The following is a 13,958-nucleotide window of genomic DNA, read 5'->3' on the forward strand; positions in this document are numbered from 1 at the left end:
AGAGAGAGAGAGAGAGAGAGAGAGAGGAGATACACGCACCAATATGGATGTAACGATGTAAGATCTGTTAGCCATCACCCGGTCAGTCATGTGGCTCGTGTACTTGACCGCCACTGTTTCCAGCCCTCGGGTGTCGCTCCACGTCCCGATCTGAATAAGAAAGAAAAAAAAAATAAGAGAATGAATGAATGAATGAAAAATCTACCGCCAGGCTACAAAGGCCATGTGAAGCAAGGTAGATAACTACTCCGGCAGAGAGGAAAGTGGTAATTTTAAAGGTTAACTACGTGTATATACGACAAAGGAAGGAGACGGGTAATTATGAACTGCAAAGGACATTCAAGTGACTAAGAAAGGGCATAAGACGTGTATCAGATAAAAAGAGAGATTAACACACACACACACACACACACACACACACACACACACACAGCCATTTGTCTGGGTCTCTCCTAAGGTGGATGATAAGTGCTCATGTTGCTTCCGCAGACGATTTTATTCAGCTTAATACAGACTCTTCGAACTTAAGGGATTCTATCGTATAAACCCTTCACGAGCCCCTTCCTTCCTCGAGGACCATCCTTGGTTGGAGAATATTGTCTTTCAGTCTCTCAACGTAAGTAAGGTCTGTGTGGAAGAAGCACCTTGACCTCTGTGTAACTCTGCCGCCTCCTCCTCCAGTCCTTCTCTCCATCCATTCCTTCTCTATCTTTCTCCCTCATATCCTAATCTTTAGTCCTCTCAAACAACTCTCTTCCACTCCTCTCAAACTTCACTTGCGTCCTTCCAAAAAGGATGCGTAAATTGCAGACAAGTGATTATCCAGGCGTATTATGCAAAATAAATCACTAAGATAGAGGTGCTTGAGAGCCACCTAAGCTGACGAGAATACCACCTTACGGGTTGCAATGTGGATAGCCGTGGAGGCTCTGTTGCATCTCCTCCTCAGCGATTTATTTTTGCATATTACGACTCAGCATTTGTCTGTATGTTTTTTATATCGTTAACATATAGACATAATATCAACAAAACACAGGAGAATATCGAGGGCAGCATAAGTCGCTAAAAAAGAAGTGCTAGGAAGTGACCGTGACCGCTTAAAATACAGCCGTAGACCTCTTGACTGGTATGTTTCTAAGAGATGAATAAAATAACCTGTCGTACACTTGAAGAAACCAATTACTTTGTTACTTGGAGAAAATGTTATTCGTGACAGATTTTAACATTTTTGATGAACTACTTTTCCCTCGTGTACAGCTGACCTACTTAGTCCCGTGACGATTCTATTTATTTCAAGTTACATCTGTACAAATTTATACAACTCAGGACGGAGATGTAGGAGTCAAAGAGATAACTAAGGCTGTCTAAATCTTCAAGTTAAAAGTCTCACCTATACTGAATAAAATAATTCATTTAAAGAAGATAAAATAAAAAAGGGCCACGGGAATGAAGGTGGCACGTATACTACCAATCGCTGGGGGAAATATAATGCAAAGTAGTGAATGACAGGGAAAGGGATGACGCCGTGACTTTTGTTATCTTGTCATATCACAGGGTTGTATTCCTTAGCACCTCTTCCTTAGCGATTTATTTTTGGAATGGCTGGTTAACGCCCTTCTGTACGTTATCAATGCAGAGTATGGCGATATTAGAATGCTTTACGTAACATGGATATGGTCGGTAAAGTGTGACATGCAAAACAAGGTGCTCAGGAAAGGGTGTTTGGGAGCTTCCTTAGCCGACAAGAATCCGGGCCCAAGCAGCTTTGGTTAGTTCGTGACACTTCTTCTTAGCGACTTACTCTGCACATTAAAAAAAAAAAAAAAAAAAAAAAAAAAAAAACCCAATATCGTCTTGACTGTTACTGATGCCAACTATGCCAATATAAGAACGATATATGTAGTGCACAAAGATAAATCTCAAAGGAAGAGGAGCTACGAAGCCTCCTGTGCTACCCAGAATACAGACCTAAGTCCATAATAGCATAAAGTGAAGAGGGTGGCCGGAGTTGGTGAATGGGAGAATTATATAGAAGGTTGTGTTGGCGGAGAGAGACACAGACCCGTTGACAAGACCCGGGTTCATGTTGGTGCTGGGACAAGACATGATGCTGGGGGTCTGTATTCAGCTGGCATCTTAACTCTCAGGCTCCTGTGACTCACTCCTACCTCAGTATAGACGTCTGGCATTGGCTGAAATAAAAATAGTTGTCCCGAGCATGCGAGGGTTTAGAGTGACCGGACTCCATAATATTTTACTATTTCGTCAGATCTCTGACTATATCTATATACCAATCTATCAATCCATCTACCTGTCTATCTATCTATCTATCTATCTATTATCTATTTATCAGAAGAGGGTTAATCGATTTGGAGAACAATGAAGACTCAATATTATACTATTTTCAAAGTTTCTCTCTCTCTCTCTCTCTCTCTCTCTCTCTCTCTCTCTCTCTCTCTCGCTCTCTTCATCTATCAGTCTATATCTACATCTGTTTAAAAAGTAAATTAATTTGCAGGGCAGACAGGACTCCATAACATTTTACTGTTTTCACAGATCTTTATCTCTACATATCCATCTATCTATCTATCTATCTATCTAAACACACACACACACTAAAGGTCTGTCCTATGTTAAATAATGGCTGGTGGCGAGGAAAGCAAACACATCACCGTACAAAAAGAGATAATGGGAAATGCTGAACAATCCTTTGCTATGAGAGGTCCATCTAAATACCGGTACAATAAGTTGCGCTTGGTAGCAGCAAGAGTTAAATAAGGAAATACGGAATACGGTGGGAAGGAGCTAAAAATGTCGCCAGGGATGGAAGGGAACGACTGACGCAATGACCACCTCGGCACGACATAATTCTGAGCACGACCACTGACGACACGCTGCTAAATTCACGATGACAGCTGAGTGGGGAAAGGGGAGGTGGAGGCAGACAAGGGGTGGGACGATGGAATGACTGTGAAAGAGGAAGCTGAGAGAGAGAGAGAGAGAGAGAGAGAGAGAGAGAGAGAGAGAGAGAGACACGTCCTTTGGAAAGTTAGTGACACAGCGAGTGACAGAAAGGGACACACATTGGATTTGGCGGTCCTCACTAAGGCAAAGTTATAAAAACATGAAAAAACTGTTTAAAAAAGCTCTTATGTGGAAACGTGGAAACATCGTTAAAAGCAAAATTAAATTATAAGAAACAGAAAGGAAGAAAGGTGAAGGAAATTTACACTAAAAGATATGAATAAATACAAAATAATTCACGAAAAAAATGATGCACAAATAATTAAAACAAATCATAAGAAATGGAAATAATATCATAAAGTATGGAGACTGCAAAACAAATTACAAAAACTTAAATATACATAAAAATAAAGACAACAAAAATGGAGAATAAACAATTGAGCAATAAATCTAAAAAAAATATTGAGAAAATTATATTGAAAATCATAAAAAATTACGTAATTGGTAAGAAACCCGAATTCAGCTAAAAAACAGAAAGCAAAGACCCCATAAAAAGAACACACACACACACACACACACACACACACACACACACACACACACACACACACACACACACACACACACACACACACACACACACACACACACACACACACACACGCAACACACAACAAAAACGCTCAAACATTAAAGTCAGGTTAGAGATAAAGCTCAGTTGTAGCTGTTGTTTATTTGTTGTTGTAACCCCAGGCTCTTATGAATATTAATTAAGCGAACTGCAGGCTGAATCTAGGCAGCCCACCTTCCTTCCTACAGAGGAGAAAGAGTTAACGATGGCTTGTTTATTTAGGTAGCAGAGCTATATCGGTGCCACCAAGGGCAGGCGTCCCTCATCAGCCTTGTAAACGACGAAAATAAATTCTAAGCGACCAAGACAGGAGCATGAACTATCAAAAGGAGAGTCCGAAGGTAAAACACGGACAAATCCATGATAAAAACGAAAACACGGTAAAAATACAAATAAAACCACGCTATAAACGGAGAAAAACAAACAAAACCACGATAAAAATGAAGAAAACAAACAAAACCATGATTATAACTAAAAGTAAAACCACAATAAAGAACGAAAACAAACAATACTACAATAAAAACGAAGAAAAGACAAACACCACAAAAAAAGCAAAAAACAACAACAATAAAACAAAGAGAAACACAAGTAACCCCACGATAAAAACGAAAAAAAAAAAATGAAAGCGAAGCATTCGGGAGCCGAATGCTAATCACCCACCAGAATATGCTGTTGGCCAAATCCAAGATTTTGGCCATACCTTGATACCCTAACGGTCTCATGTAAATAGCTGAAGCCGTTCAAGAGATATCATGGTGCTAAAGGAGTGCGATAAAAACTAGTTGACCTTTGGCAGCCATTTTGATGACCTTGACCTTGACCCCAAGTGCCCGAACTCTGCCAAGATTTTTGGCCATATCTTGATACCCTGAATGTTTCATGTTGATAGCTCAAGCCGTTCATGAGATTCGATATGAACACACCCACACACCCACACACACACACACACACACACACACACACACACACACAGGCAGGAATAAACAGTATCGTTCCACCTTGTCAAACAAAGCTACAACAAAAACGAAGAAAAAACTGATGCACAAAAAACTATGAAACACGATAAAAACGAAAAAACGCGATAAAACGGAAAAAAACAAACAAAACCACGATAGAGACGAATACAACAAACAAAATATAAACAAAAATTATTCTGCTTCACGTTATTTCTGTGTGAAGGACAAGAGCACATCCTAAGCGACCACGATGGAGCATAAACGACCGAACCTCCCGGAAAAAAGTATAAAAACCGATAACGTGGGTGATTAATAACACTTAAGATGGAGGGAGAGAGGGAGGCTGGGACGGAGAAAAGGAGAGAGGCTGAGGGGGAAAGGCAGGGAGAAGGGAAGGAGAGGAAGGAGGGAGGGATAGATTTAGAGAGGTTGGAAGGAAGGCCAGGGTGGATGGAGGGAGGAAGGTTAGGAGGGAGAGAGGAACGCTCAAAGGGAAGGAAGGAGGAAGAGACGGAGGAAGGCTAACAGGGCTGGAGAGAGAGAGAGAGAGAGAGAGAGAGAGAGAGAGAGAGAGAGGATAACAGGGGTGGAGGGAGAGAAAGAGAGAGGATAACAGGGCTGGAGTGGGAGAAAGAGGGAGTCTAACTGGGCTGAAGGGAGAGAGGGAGGCTGCCAAGGAGAGAGAAAAGGAGCGAAACCGATAAGGGAGAGAGGGAGGCTGGCAGAGAGGATGTAAAGAAGGAAAGCTGATGAGGAAGGGAGAGACTGGCTGACAGGAATGGAGGAAGGATGTACGAGGTGGGAGGAAAGAAGGAAAGAAAGGGTGATGTTGATAGGGAAGGAAGAGAAAGGAAGGGAAGAGAGAAGGATGGAAAGTGGAAGGGATGGAGGGAAGCTGGCTAGGTGAGAGATGGGAGGAGAGGAGGTAGGACTAGTAGGAGTAGACAGAGAGAAGAGAGGAAGAGGAAAGAGAGGAACGGAGAAAAAAGTGGAAGAAAAGCTGGAGGAGAGGAAAAGAAGGCTGGAGGAGAGGAAGGAAAGGCAGGAGGAGGGAGAGAGGGCTGGGGGAGAGGGAGGAAAAGTGGAGGAGAAGGGAATGAAGGAAGGGAGGAGGAAGAGGGAAAGAAAATGATTGCCAACAGTGGATAGTGGTAAGGTGGATGGACGAGTGGTGTGGATGGGAAGTGGTTGGATACTGTGAACAGGGAATGGGTAGGTGGATGAGTACTGTGAATGGGGGAACTTCTGGGTGGATGGGGAGTGGGTGTGTGGATGGGCTGACGAATAGAATCGATGAAGAGAGGGTCGGTGGATGGGTGGCGTGGATGAGACCTGGGTAGATAGACGAGTGAAATGGATGGGGAAGAGGTGGAAGGAGAGATGGGGAGTGGGTGGATGGATGGACTGAAGGTGTTAATGTGCCAAATACAGAAATACAGTAGTAAAGATGAGGTGCTCCCAGGTAGAGGAGAATACAGGCCTGGGTGAGCTTTGGATGTGAATTACTGGAAAGGAGAGCTCTGAAGCTGACTGGCAGGGATTTAATACGGAGGTAGTGGTAATTAGTGGATAGGAGGGCTCTGATGTTGGTTGGTAGGGTCCTCAAAAATAGGTAGAGGTGAAATAGTTAAAGAACTCTAAAGATGAATAAGTAGGTGGCTTTTGGAAATAGACAGGTGGGTGGATGAGTGATTTTGGATGTACTGTATGTCAGTGAATTTTGAAGTTGGTTGGCAGAGTTTAACACCTTCACACCACACAACAATTTTTCGCATTATTCCTGTAACCAGATCGTTTTGCTCAGAAGAGCTTATCACACTGATGTAGTTAAGTTATAGCCTTCATAAACTCCTTCTCTACTAAACATCCTTTTTAAGCTTAACGAAAGAGCCTAACGGTAGGAAATTATAACAAAAGAACACACCACTGGGTTAAAAAGGGGGACAGGTGAATGTTTATGAGTGAATGTGTATGAGTGTATGAGGTTTAGAGATGAATAATGAGGTGGTTTCTGTAGATGGGTAAGCGTGTAGGTGAGCTTTGGAAAGAGACAAGGGATAATTTGTGGTTCTGGGGTAGCAGTTTTTTAAAAATATGTGGATGTGTCAAGTAATAAGAGCCTGTTTGCTTTCATCTGACTGAATTGAGCCACTATCGTATCTTACAAGCCAAACGGTGGTACTTTGATATTGGCGACTCTTAGTTATGAGGTGAAATGAGTCTCCTTGACAACTAGTCAAATTTATCCTCCAATTTACCTACACCTAGTCATCAACTGACCTGAGAGAGGTTATGGATCGTTGTCAGGTAAAAAAAAAAAAAATAAATAAAACCAAAGATTGAGTTTATAGGAGGGCTCAGGAGGTTGTTACGGAGGGGAGGGCTATGAGGGAGGGCGGCTAGGGAGGGGATCAGCGATGTCCTTGGTGTGTCGTGGGTGTGAATAACGACGCCTAAGGAGTCAATACAGCGCCACTGCTCAATATTGTGGCTTGGGGTAAAGCAGTGTATATTAATGGTGTGGAAGGAAAATGCCAGCCCACCCCCATCACGCCTGGTTACCCTCCACCTACCCCCTCTCTCTCTCTCTCTCTCTCTCTCTCTCTCTCCCTGTTCCCCCCTTCATCACTTTCTCAAGTCTTTCCCTCCTCCCACACTCTCGTCTTCTCACTCCTTCTCTCTCAACATCCTTCTTCCTTCTCTCCAACCTTTCTCATTCTTGTCTTCGCCCGTCCCTTGTCTTTTATCATCTCTCTTCTCTCCTCCCACCTTCTCTCCATCATTTCCCCCGTTAATCTCTCCTCCTCCTCCTCTTTTCCTCACCGTTATCCTTCCTTTTATTTTCTTAACCCTTTCCCTATGATGACGTCTTTTTCATCTGTCTTTGCTCCCTTCGGGTGTATTTATGCAGCTTAGATGAGCCTCTTTCAACTGGAGGAGTCAGCTACAGCCTTTGATAACCACCTTAGTAACAGAGATATAAAAAATAGATAGATAGACTGGCAGACAGATATGCACAGATAGATAGAGAGACAGACTCACATAGAGATAAATAAACAGATAAATCTTAATAAACTCGCTTGAAGGTACTCTGATTAACCTCTTCACTCATGTGCCAATCTTTTTTTCTATTTTTTTCATGTTTTCCTTGTACGAGAGGATTCAGTTTGATATAGGGGAGACGCCTCGTAGTGAAGCGGTTCATGGAGGCCATAACTAACACTCATGGTTCTTAAAAGTCTCTCCGAAGTTGTGTAAAGCCGTCCAGTGGTTGCAAGAATACAGAAAAATCGTCTTCATATGAGGACGGTAAGGAGTGGAAGAAAAGAGAGGTTAACACAGTGAAGAGGCTGACCCATTCGGTAAGAGCACGACATTCGATTTCGTTTTTGCAATCTCCAGACGATTTTCTTCACGATGTGAGACTTTTTGAAATTAGGGATTAGAGATAGCTTTAATTATTTACCGGGTCTATATGCGAGAATTCCTAAGCTGGATAATAATAATAATCTTGAGGAAGCGATAATACTTTTTAAAAACGGCGTCGTAAGATAGGGTTAAGGTCTTCAATTTCTCTCTCTCTCTCTCTCTCTCTCTCTCTCTCTCTCTCTCTCTCACGGTTCTCCTCTGGCCATTCATTTTTACGATCACTCATTTTTTCCCTCTCCCCTCTTCCTTCTCTCCATCCCACCTCCCTCCTTCTTCCTCCCCTCCCCCCTCTCCTTCTCCTGCAGCGGCTTATTTTACTATCCTTGTCTTTGACTCTTAGTACTTACAGAACAGCTAAATTTGTTACAATCTCCCCTATAACAAAGAGCTCCCCACCCCCCTAAATAAAAGGTACACTCCCTCTTCCCAATCCATGCCTCCTCCTCTCTTCCCTCTACCTCCTTCCCATCCTTCTCCCCTCCCCTTCCTCCATTATACTCCCTATCTTCCTCCTCCTTCCTCCCTCCTACAGTATTTCCTTTTTCTCTTTTCCCATCCTTCTCGCCCCTCCCTCCAGCGCACCTCCTTTCCCTCTCTCCCACCCACCTTCTTTCTTTGACTCCTTCTTCCCTCATTCCTTCCTTCCTACTTTTTCTCTATCTTTCTTCGGCTCCTTCCTCCCTCATCCTTCCTTCCTTCCATCTTTCCTCGGTTCCTTCTTTCCGTCTTTTTCTCCTTCCTTCCTCCCCATCCTCACACTCCTTTTTCCCCTTCCTCCCTTCCTCCTACCTTCTTCCCTCCCACGCTTCTTCTCTTCCTATCACTCTTTCTTCCCCCCTCCTCCCTACCATTATCATCTCTGCCTCGTTACTTCTTTCTTTTCTCCCTCCTTACTTCCTTCTGACCAGCATCTCTCTCTCTCTCTCTCTCTCTCTCTCTCTCTCTCTCTCTCTCTCTCTCTCTCTCTCTCTCTCTCTCCAATCAAGCTGTTTCCCTTCTCCTCTTCCTCACCCAGAGAAAGAAAGAAAAAGATAGTGAATTAATGAAAAAGGAAGGAAGAAAGCATGGAAGGAAAGAATGAAGGAAAGAAAGAAGGAAAGAAAGAAAGAAAGAAAGAAAGGAGAAAAAAATAAATGAATAAACAGGGAAGGAAGGAAGAATGGTAGGGTTCACCTAAAAACACTACAGTACCTCTCCTGGCCAGATTCAACACCGATATTGCTCCCAACCTGGAATAGGACACTTTTGACATCACATAAAATTCCTTTAACACAATAACTGGAAAAGGATCGTACAGGTTTAATATCGTTTGGTGTTGGTAAGAATAATAATCGTTAAATATGCTACAGCCACTTAAAGGGTTAACTACGACAGGTTTTAGCTTTCGCAGGAATAAGGTCTCTCTTATCAAATTGTCTAGTGTTACTAAAAATATAAGGTATGGCATCTTGTCGCAGCTGCCCACCTATACCTCTTTTATTCTAACTTGGCCTAAAATTGCCATCTCTCCAATTTGAATGCAGAATTGTAACACTAGATTAACACTAGAATCTGATGCTGGTGACGAAGACATACTATGGAAAGGAAGAGGAACCGTACTATTGTTTTACTCTGCCACTGAATTTCATTAAAAAAAATCAGCGAAAGCACACAAATCTGGGCCAATGGAAAAGACCATTTTTCTCTCAGTGTCCAATGAACAGCTCAGTCTGATGAGGTCAACCACCAGCTACTCCACTGTGGTTACTATTTTTTACACTTGTATTCTCGTTAATGTCTCACAATGACATTAAGCACAGAAAAGACCTCTCGAGGTGAACAGACAACCAGACAGAGGGACACAGAAACAAAGCAACGGAGTAATCGATATCCAGTCCGGAGTAAAAAATAATAATAATAATAATAAAAAAGGCGAAAGTTTTACACATCATGTATAAGAGAGTACTGAGAAGAATTAAAGACTTCAGAAGGCAGCACAGAACGCGACAGAGAAGGACATAAAAACATAGCAAAAGGAGGGGTGCCGATCTCCAGCTGACAGACAGAGAAAGGAAAAAACTACAGCGATAGAGACGAAATTAGAAAAGATAACTTTGGAAAAAGGGGAACAGATAGCACAATAAACAAACTAGGAAGACAGTAGTATATTTTGTGTCACCAAGTTAGGTATAAATGAGAGACAAAGAAAAACGAGAGACACAAAGACACTGAAATATAGCACTGCAAGAGTTCAAAGACAACCTACTTCAGAGCGGCGGACACAACCACAGAGGGTACACAGAAAAAACGAAACAAGGGGGCAGTCAATCTCAGGTCTACAATTAGGTAAACAACAGTGGGAAGAGAGTAAGATATCCCTGGGGAGTGGGGGGGAGTAAGAGTTCCCTGGGGAGGGGGGGGGGGACTTCTCACACGATCTGGGTGGAGTTGCGACTACAGCTCCACATCCCACCACACTTTCACTACACAAGGTCCAGGAATCCTCTCACCTGCCCACCACAAGAACTGGCTCGTCGTTCAAGAATCCGCTTACCACTCATCAAACAACAATCATCTCACCACACAACATTCCTTTCACCACAACAATCGTCTCACCACACAACAATCCTTTCATCACACAACAGTATTCAGTTTAGTTACGTCCCCTGTCAGTGCTGAGGTTTAGTATGCTATCTAACCCCTCCAGTTTGAAAGTCTTTCCAGAGCTATATAAGATCGTGTGGCATTAGCAAGAACCAAAAAAAAGAAAGAAAAAAAAAAACGGAGGTAATGGGAGTGAACATTATCGGTACGGGTGTTTATGTATTATATATGCAGTGTTGCAGAATGCACGCGCACGCACGCACGCGCACACACACACACACACACACACACACACACACACACACACACACACACACACACAAACAAGGAAGTAGTAAACAGATGAAAAATACTCTGAAAACCATTTTGAAATCCGAATTTCGGCCTACCACTGGCTATCATCAGGCAAATTATGTGTCCTGTACTGCCAGCATGTCACTCATTATTATTATTTAGGTATAAAGGATCTTCTAATAATTAAAGTAACGAAAAAGGAAATATAATTAAATCTAACAACTCCTACTTCAACTCAAAACAAAGCTTCTTCCCAGTTACAAGGCAAAATGATAAATGCCACGAACCTTCCAGTCGAGACCCAAGTGACTTACCCAAACCCCCTAAATGAAGCTCCAAACCCAAATCAACCTACATAATCCAATAAATAATCCTGAAATCAATGAAGCTAATAATACACAGTGGTATCTTTGTTGGAATATACAGGTGGATCTGGGTTTGTTGCTTCAGATTCGTTTCGAATATTACACCGGAACTTTATTCTTTACGTTATTTATACCGAATTCATATCGACAGAGCTTCTTTACCCGACAAGAATATCCGCCTTCATCTTAGATGCAAAAAAAAAAAAAAAAAAAAAAAAACACACACTGCCATGGCGGAGGAAAAAGAAATTAGAAAGTTAGGAAAAGAAACGTAGTGCCAAAAGAAATTTAGAAAGTGAACCGGAATGCATAAAGAGGCGAGGGAAGGGGAGAAGAGAAAGGGGGAGAACAAGAAGAGGAAAGGAAGAGGGAAAAGGGGAAAAGGGAAGAGAAGGGGAGTGAAAGAAATAGAAAGACAAACATGAGAGAAGGATGGACACTGCACAATAGGGAGGAAAGGTAAGCTGAAACGAAGCAGAGAAAAGGAGGAAAAGAGGGAAGGGAAGGGAAGGGAAGGGAAGGGAAGATGTGGGGGAAGGAAGGAACTGAAAAAGATGAGCATGAAGATAGCGAGAGGGACAGGAAAAAAAAAAAAGGTGAAAAACAGAGAGTGAGGAGGGAAGAAGGAACAAGGCGTGAGAGGCAGAGATGGAAAAGAATGGAAAGGCGAAATGGAAGGAAATATTTGTATAGGAAGGATGAAAAAGAATAGAAGAAAATACTGGCTTGGAATGAGGGAACAGAAAAGACGGAGGCAAGGGAAGGAAAAGGAAAGACGAGAAGCATGTTAGAAAAGCAAGTGTGTAGGAGGAAAATGAAAGGAAGAGGAGGGAGGAGAAAAATAAAGGAGAGGAGAACGGGAAGAAAAACAGAATGACAAAAAGGAGCAAGAAGAGAGGGGGAGGGGAGAGATGGAGGGAACCAGGAGAGGCGGAGGGGGGTGGGGGTGGGGGTAAGCAATAGTGTTAAGTGTCCACATGTGTGGGTATCCCGGAGGGGGCAGGGGAGGGGGGTGGAGACAAACACTGGTTGGGAGGCAAATGAGAGAGAGAGAGAGAGAGAGAGATGGTTAATATAGGAAAGATATTTGGAATGAGGAGAAATGTTTGATAAATATATGGATATTAAACACACAAGAAAAGGGAAGAGGAGAAGGAAATTACAGGAAAGAGCAAGTACATGTACAAACTGATTGGTACTGTGAGGAAAATTATATGAAAAGTATATGGAAAATGTATGAAAACTACATAAACAAGAAGTGGGATGCACCTGGTAAGGAATTTGGGACGGAGGGGAAATGTATGAAATATATATGAAGGGCAGGAGGGAAGGAAGGCAGGAATGTATGAGAAAGGTTAATAACGTGTGTGAGATTCAAGATGGAAGGGAGTGAGAAATATACTGGAGAAGTTATGAAAGAGAGAGAGAGAGAGAGAGAGAGAGAGAGAGAGAGAGAGAGAATGATGTTGAATAATACTGAGGGTGTGAAGATTAATGGAGAGAGAAACGGAGAGAGGGGAGGAAGAGGGTAGACAGAGGGCGGAGGGAGGTAAAGAGGGAGGAGGGATGTGAGGTAGGGAGAGAGGGGAGGAGGGAGTAGGAAAATGATGGAAGAGAGACAAAGTGGGTGGGAAGCCATCCATCACTTAGCAGCAGACTTGATGTAGTGCCTTGGCCTTTATCATTCTTTTTCTGTGTTTGCCATCCTGTTGTCCTGTTTCTCCCAACCTTCATGTCACGTTGCATTACTGCTCTTTCTCCTTCAGGTGGCTCTACACTGAGTGACACGACTATTTCTTTCCTGTAACAAAAGGAAATTAGCTACATCGCAGGGTGGTTACCATATAAACAAACTACGGGGTGATGTGCAACCTTCTATAGTCTGCCTATTAGCTGGGTGGAAAGACGCAAAGGCGGCGTCCATCCGGAAACTAAACATCTACGCTCTTCCCCGCGCCTCGCTGTGATAACACGTTGTCTGCCTAGTCGGAACATCAGGTCCCTGCATGCGACGGCCCTGCAAGAGCGTTTGCTTCCCTGCAGTTGATGTGTCTGCTCGGCGAGGCAAACCGATGTTACTCAGCAACAAAACCACCACTTCCATTTTTGCATCCCTCCCAACCCCACCCTCAACCTCCACTTCCTTCCCTATACCAAACAGCCCCGAAAAGACCAACAGGTCTGTTGCTGTTTGCCTTCCTTTGTACTCCTTTTTACTCTGCTCCCTCCCCCCCCCTCTCTCTCTCTCTCTCTCTCTCTCTCTCTCTCTCTCTCTCTCTTTCGCGCGCGCACGCACGCAGGCACACACACAGACACAGACACACACACAGACACAGACACCTCCCTCTCTCCTCCACTCTCCCCCTTCACCGTGATAAGAATGTATGATGCTGGTAAATTGGGCCAGACATATGAAGGCGCATTTATTACCACAAATACAATGGTCCAAAATTTATGCTGATTTCCGTAGCCGTAAAAATCTAGGACATTTCGTAGGGGGATTTTTTAATGTGTGTTTACAATACCCAGTGTACCTACCTACAAACCTACCTATCTGCTTACCTACCTATCTACTTACCTACAGTACCTAACTAAACATACCCCCCCCAGAGAGAGAGAGAGAGAGAGAGATGGGGAGGGAGTCTCAAGACTTCTGCACTAATGTTCTCAGAAAGTATGTCGGATTCAGTGATTATGGAGTATAAAGTAATAATTTAAACTGCAGTATCCACAATG

At 43.0% G+C, this 13,958-nt stretch overlaps 1 protein-coding gene across 1 annotated transcript in view; it reads right to left on the bottom strand.

Annotated features, from left to right (window-relative positions):
• Positions 1–13,958, bottom strand: part of LOC145414271 (glutamate receptor 1-like) — a 171,469-nt gene that overhangs the window by 34,966 nt on the left and 122,545 nt on the right. Inside the window, exon 8 of the mRNA XM_080283886.1 lies at positions 40–150. Coding sequence (XP_080140012.1) covers positions 40–150 — 111 coding nt within the window. The remainder of the gene's footprint in view (positions 1–39; positions 151–13,958) is intronic.

Source organism: Coenobita brevimanus, chromosome 1 (genome assembly GCF_032717465.1).
Source record: "Coenobita brevimanus isolate Jiangsu-jjx chromosome 1, ASM3271746v2, whole genome shotgun sequence".
In the NCBI taxonomy this organism is placed as follows: domain Eukaryota; kingdom Metazoa; phylum Arthropoda; class Malacostraca; order Decapoda; family Coenobitidae; genus Coenobita; species Coenobita brevimanus.